The 6,767-nt window shown below is 56.1% G+C and overlaps 1 protein-coding gene across 1 annotated transcript in view; it reads left to right on the top strand.

Annotated features, from left to right (window-relative positions):
- The window catches only part of RSG1 (REM2 and RAB like small GTPase 1), a 9,772-nt gene extending 5,466 nt beyond the window's left edge, over window positions 1-4,306 (top strand). Inside the window, exons 2-5 of the mRNA XM_008064304.1 lie at window positions 2,185-2,337; window positions 2,930-3,054; window positions 3,346-3,482; window positions 3,679-4,306. Of these exons, the coding sequence (XP_008062495.1) occupies window positions 2,185-2,337; window positions 2,930-3,054; window positions 3,346-3,482; window positions 3,679-3,946 (683 nt within the window). The 3' untranslated portion in view covers window positions 3,947-4,306. The remainder of the gene's footprint in view (window positions 1-2,184; window positions 2,338-2,929; window positions 3,055-3,345; window positions 3,483-3,678) is intronic.
- Window positions 4,307-6,767: the final 2,461 nt, after the last annotated feature.

The raw sequence follows: 6,767 nt of genomic DNA, 5'->3' as shown, positions 1-6,767 counted from the left end.
GGTCGAGGCTGTGGTGGCCGGGAGCGGCCACTGCACTCCAGTCTGGGTAACAGAGTGAGATTCCAACTCAAAAAAATGAAAAATAAATAAAGAAATAAAATAAAAAAAGAAATTAGTTTCAAAATATGACTCTCTAATATGGTTGCTGTCCCTCTCCATCCTGTGGTGGTTAGGAGCACTGGATTTGGGGTCACACGTACCCAGGCTCCATACAGGCTCCACCACTGCCCAGCTATGTGATCGCTGTGAATAAGTGAATTCTGGCCTCAGACTCCACCTTTGTAAAGTGGAGATAATCACAGTATTTAGCCCATAGAATTGCTGGGAAAATTATTAGGGAGCGTGTAGATAGTGCACTGAGGAGAGCCTGGCAGCAGTGCATACTCCCTGAAGGCTGGCTGTTCCTGTATTTAGTATGTTTTTACATTAAGTGGAAGAGAGCTGAGTGATGGTACAGTTGATTTTCCAGGCATTACAAAGAGCCCACTGACCACATTATCTATGCTACAGCCGGGGCCAAGCAGCCATAACTTAGAGAATGGCAGTGGGGGCTTTGAGTTTTTGCAGTATTTTACTTACCAGCACCTATGTGAGGGGTTTTGTTAACAGCTGGATATACCCACCTGAGTGTGTCATCAGCGAATGTCACCCAGGGTCACAGAAAAGGTTGAGAGCAACTGATAGATAGCAACAGACTGACTGTAAGAACGTGGGCCAGTCCCTTTGTGTCCCAGGCCTCTGTCAAATGAGGATGAGTTTTGGTAGGTCCCGAGGAAGCGCAGTGAAGTGGTCCAGCCCAGGCTCTGATGCGGGACATCTCAGTCTGTTTTATGCTGTTATAACAGACTACCACAGACTGGGTGATTTACAACAAACAGAAATTTATTGGACTTATGGTTCTGAAGGGCTGAGACGTCCAAGAGCAGGCTGCCAGCATCTGGCAGGGTCTTCCTAAGGAGCCATCCCACGGCAGAAGGTGGAAGGGCAAGGGGGGCTGAGCTGGCTTTTATTTATTTATTTGATTTAGTTTTTGTTTGTTTGTTTTAGTCAGGGTCTCACTCTGTCACCCAGGCTGGAGTGCAGTGGCATGATCACGGCTCACAGCAGCCTCGACTTCCTGAGCTCAGGTGATCTTCCCTCCCCAGCCTCCCAAGTAGCTGGGACTACAGGCATGTGCCACTATGCTGGGCTAATTTTTTAAAATGTTTTTGTAGCGACAAGGTCTTACTATGTTGCCCAGGCTGGTCTCAAACTCCTAAGCTCAAGCAATCCTCCCACCTTGGCCCCCCAAAGTGCTGTGATTACAGGCGTGAGCCACCACATCCAGCCTCAAGCTGACTTTTATTTTATTTATTTATTTATTTATTTGAGTTGGAGTCCCACTTCTGTCATCCAGGCTGGAGGGCAGTGGCATGCTCCCGGCCACTGCAGCCTCGACCTGCTGGGCTCCTGAGATCCTTCTGCCTCAGCCTTCCAAGTAGCTGAACTACAGGTATACGCTACCACGCCCAGCTAATTTTTTATTTATTGTGGAGATGAGGTCTCACCAAGTTGCCTGGGTGGGCCTCGAACCCGTGGGCTCAGGCAGTCCTCACTTTGACCTCCCAAAGTGCTGGGATTGCAGGCTGAGCCACTGAGCCTGGCCTCAAGCTGACTTTTTTTGTTTTCTTTTTTCTTTTTTAGTTGGAATCTCACTCTGTCACCCAGACTGGAGTGCAGTGGCTCCTCCCGGCCACCGCAGCCTCGATCTGCTGGGCTCCGGCCATCCTTCCACCTCAGCCTTCCAAGTAGCCAGAATTACAGGCATGTGCTACCACGCCCGGCTGATTTTTTTTTAATTTATTGTAGAGATGAGGTCTCTCTGCCCAGGTGGGTCTTGAACCCGCGGGCTCAGGCAATCCACACACCTCAGCCTCCCAAAGGCACGGGATTACAGGCTGAGCCACTGAGCCTGGCTTCAAGCTGACTTTTATAACAAACTCGCTCTTGAGATAACTGACCGACTCCCTCAAGAACAACTTTAATTCATTCATGAGGGCAGAACCCTCATAACCTAATCACCCCTCTTTGGGCTTCAGCTCCTGACACTGTTGCATTGGGGATTAAGTTTCCAACATGTGAACTCTGGGGACATAGTCAGAACATAGCACCCCCCAACCCCACCTGGCTCTGTCTTTGCCCCAGGGCTGCTTGAGCGCCCGGTACTGCCCCCACCTGTGGCCGTTGACACTGCCAGCTACAAGATCTTCGTGTCCGGGAAGAGTGGTGTGGGCAAGACGGCACTGGTGGCCAAGCTGGCTGGCCTGGAGGTGCCCGTGGTGCACCATGAGACCACCGGTGAGTGCAGCCCCCACCCTTTGCCCATCCTAGCATAGAGGTTAAAACCTGGCCCTGGACTATTCAAGCAGGGGTTGATATCTGGCTCTACCACTTACTCTGTGACCTTGGGAAGTCACTTCATCCCTCTGAGCCTACCATGGCACCTCTGTCGCAGGGGATCACAGTACCAACCCCACAGAGTTGTTGTGGGATGGGTGCTAGAGATGGTGGCAACATGCCTAGCATCGAGCGGGTCGAGATGAATGTTCTGGAAATGCGCGTCTTCCTTTCTCGTTTCTTTCCGCTGAATGCTGATGTTGCCTCTTCCCCCAGTGTCCCAGGACCTGTGGGTCTCCTTGTAGGTCCAAGTGAAACTGCTTTGTCAAGGCAAGGGCTGCATCTTCCCAGTATGCCAGTGGCTCCCCGCAGGGCAGGCTCTGTTTCTCCCATCAGACCGAGAGTTCTCCCAGGCCAGGAACTGCGTTCCTCATCAGACTGGGGCTGCCAGGGCAGCGGGTGTATCTATCTCTTCTTCGAATTCCTCCCTGGTCCTTACCCCTCTCCGCCTCCACCACTCCCTTGCCTGATGGCTGACTCCAGCCCCCCTCAGGCATCCAGACCACCGTGGTGTTTTGGCCGGCCAAGCTGCGGACCAGTGACCGTGTCGTCCTGTTCCGCTTTGAATTCTGGGACTGCGGAGAGTCTGCGCTGAAAAAGTTCGATCACATGCTGCCGGTAAGCAGGCAGGTGGACTGGGTGGGCTTCAGGAGGCCTGAGGTGAACTTCTGAGTACAGGTGTCTGAGTTGGGCCTACCTTGTCTGCAGGGGCCAGAGTTGGGTATTAATGAGCTCAGGGCATTGCCCTGGGTGGTGGAGCTGTCACTGGGGACTAAGTCCCAGCCTGGGCTCTGCCCAAGACCAGCCACTCCCTGCTCTGGGCCTCAGTTTCCCAGTCTGTTACTGATTCTCCTCAGGGCCCTGCAGCTGATAGGAGGGCTGCATGGTTCTATGCCTCCCTGTCCCCAGGCTTGCAAGGAGAATGCCGATGCCTTCCTCTTTCTCTTCTCCTTCACTGACCGTGCCTCCTTCGAAGACCTTCCTGGACAGCTGGCCCGTGTAGCCGGCGAGACCCCTGGTGTTATTAGGATGGTCATCGGCTCCAAGTATCCTCTGGTCGCTGGGACTATCAGAGGGCACCCTTGGCAAGCCATGGAGTAAAGGGGTCAATCGTGGGCTTTTTCTTAGAGGGTGAGGTGTGGCTGTCCCAGACCCTGGGTGTGGGCTCCAGGGAGGGAGTGGCTGGGTCTGATGGGGGTGGTGAGCAGAGGCGCCTGGCCAGGCTCCTTAACCTTCCTCCAGGTTTGACCAGTACATGCACACGGACGTGCCAGAGCGCGACCTCACGGTCTTCCGACAGGCCTGGGAGCTGCCCCTGCTGAGGGTGAAGAGCGTGCCGGGGCGGCGACTGGCTGATGGGCGCACGCTGGATGGGCGGGCTGGGCTGGCTGACATTGCCCACGTGCTCAATGGCCTCGCTGAGCAGCTGTGGCTCCAGGACCAGGTGGCAGCTGGCCTGCTTCCCAACCCCCCCAAGAACACCCCTGGGGGAAAGGTGGTGACATCATGAGTGGGCGCCTGTGACCCCCACCCCCAACCCTTAGGTGACCCGGGTGGAAGATAGGATCTGTGGCCTAAGGCTGGGGCAGAATTTTTCATCCCATCCTGAGGACTGGCCAGAGAGGCCCAGGCATGGAGGACACAGCCTGAGGAGGCCCCTGCCCAGGACCCTGTCTTTACAGAACTCATGGTGGTGGGTCCCGGGAACACAAGGCCCCCCACTGCCCTGCCCCTTCGGCAGCCCCCGTGGAGGGTGACTGGGGATGGGGTGCCGCAGAGGGCCCTGGGTCTCCGGTGACTTCAGTGAAGAGCTTGTGTTGGATGGGGTGGAACCATCTGGTGTAACAGATAAACCCTGGCATCCATAGAAGTGCTTCTTCCCGAGTCTCATCCCACGAGGTGTGGAGTGGGGGGTGGGGCTCTGCTCCAGGGCGCATTCAGTGACCCAGGCCTGGACCCTCCAGAGTTCCCTGGGGCATCCACACCCAATCAGCAGGCAGGCAGGGCAAGGGAAGATCATGCGGGTTCTGTGGACCAGGCCTAGGGTTGTGCACTTCATCTGCCCAGGTGTCACTGGCCAGCACCCAGTCATGTGGTCACACAGCACTGTGAGGAGGCTGAAATGTATCTACCTGTGTCCAGGCACAGGTGCTTTGCGGGATCTCTCTTGATCATGAAGCTATCAGGCCACGCTTGGGAAAGGGTCCTGCTGGCCTGGGGAATCAGAAAGCAGCACCGAGCCTGGCCAGAGACCATACCAGGTGGAGGTCGGGTGGCTCCGCCCCATGGGAAGCCAGCAGGGACAGCTTTTGTCTCAGCCTTGCCCTATCAGCTAGAGACACTGGTGGCTGTAGGATAAAGGGGGGGAGAGGAAGGTGTGGGGGAGGGGCCTTCATACTCTCTGATGATCCCCTGCCTGGCCCCTTAGACCCCTGGGCTGAGGCCTGGCCTGAGTCTGACCCCAAGCAAGGGTACCCCAAGCCAGCTGGCCCTTAGCCTCCTCTTAAGGAGGCAGCCCGGCAGCTCTGCACAGCCCCAAACACACAGCACCACCCTGAGTGCACCCACAACCAGGGCCGGGTCAGAGGAGGCCTGTCCTGACAGCCACATGCCTGTGCCCACTGTTTGCGTGCGCTGCACTGTCAGTCTGTCCACCTTGAGCACTGTCCCCTCGGTTTGTCAACCTTCCAGGATCTGGACCCAAAAAAGGACTGAATTCAGAGCTCAGCCCTTGAGCTCATCCCATATCTCAGGCCTCAGAGCCTGCAGGCCACTTCTGCCCCTGGATGGCGGGCCTTCCCACCGCAGCCCTCAGCACAGCTTCCAGGCGACCTGCTTGGCAGATCCCCTCCGTCCATAACGCCAGACCTACCTCACCTGGGCTGCAACAGAGTGTGAAGGTAGGGCCGGCAAAGGCAGCCCTGGCCTGTGACCCTCCAGCTACAGACACCTGTGTTTTGAGCACCAGCTGCCCTGTGTCCAGCCAGTTCTCTCTGGGCATACCCCCTCAGGAAAGGAGGCCCCCCATCCTGCTTGGGCATCAGCTCAGCCAGAAGCCAGAAAGCCGCTCTAGACGTCTAGCCCAGACTCTCCCTACTGCAAGGCTTCCTCCTGGCAGGCGCTGCTCTGGTCAGAGAACTGACCCCTCACCCACCTTCACCCCAGCCAAGGGGCATCTTAAGGGCAGAGTGGGGAGGGCAAGGGGAAGGGCACTGGGCTTACCACCTGGCCACCAGCAGCTTTCTCTGTTCCCACCAGCCCAGGGCTACTTAAGTATTTAGTAGCCTACCCCCAGGGGTCTCCATCACTGTCAGAACTGGGAGTGAGGGAGGGTGGCAGCTGCAGCAGAGCCCTGGTTGTTTTTTGTTGTTGTTGTTTTTGAGTTGAGGTCTTCCTCTCTCACCCAGACTGGAGTGCAGTGGTATGATAATGGTTCACCATAGCCTCGAACTCATGGGCTCAAGCGATCCTCCCACCTCATCCTCCCAAGTACCTGGGACTATAGGCACACGCCCCCATGTCGGCTAATTTTTTGGTTTTTTATATTTTTTTGTGTATGAGGTCTCGCTACGTTGCCTAGGCTAGCCTCAAACTCTTGGGCCCAAGCAGTCCTCCCGTCTCGGCCTTCCAAGGTGCTGGGATTATAGGCTAGAGCCACTGAGCTCACTCTGTTGCCCAAGTTAGAGGGCAGTGGCACACTCACGGCCTCCACAACCTCTACCTGCTGGCTCAGGCAATCCTTTGGCTTCAGCCTTCCAAGTAGCTGGAACCACAGGTGTGCGCCACTACGCCCAGTTTTTTTTTTTTGTTTTTTTTTTTTTTAATTGTAGAGACGAGGGCCGGGCTGGGTGGCTCAGCCTGTAATCCCAGCACTTTGGGAGGCCGAGGTGAGAGGATTGCCTGAGCCCGCGGGTTCAAGATCCACCCAGGCAACTTGGTGAGACCTCTACAATAAATCAAAACAGCCGGGCGTGGTAGCGCGCGCCTGTAATTCCAGCTCCTTGGAAGGTTGAAGTGGAAGGATCACCTGAGCCCAGGTCGCGGCTGCGGTGGCCGGGGCCGTTCCACTGCACTCCAGTCCGGGCGACGGAGACTCCAACTCAAAAAAAAAAACAACAACAACAATTGTAGAGACGAGGTCTCGCCAAATTGCCCAGTTTGGTCTCGAACCCTGGGCTCTTGCCTCCGCCTCCCCAAATGCTGAAGTTACAGGCATGAGCTACCGTGCCTTAAAGCGCTTTCGAAGGTGGAGCGGGCACACGCGAGACCCGGGATCAGTCACCTCGCGGTCAGGTTCGTAAAGGGAGGGGCTTGAGGGTCTGGCCCGCCTC

This window comes from Carlito syrichta, unplaced genomic scaffold (genome assembly GCF_000164805.1).
Source record: "Carlito syrichta isolate Samal-C Ts95f unplaced genomic scaffold, Tarsius_syrichta-2.0.1 Scaffold307274, whole genome shotgun sequence".
Lineage (NCBI taxonomy): Eukaryota > Metazoa > Chordata > Mammalia > Primates > Tarsiidae > Carlito > Carlito syrichta.
This window is presented reverse-complemented; position numbering and strand designations above follow the sequence as displayed.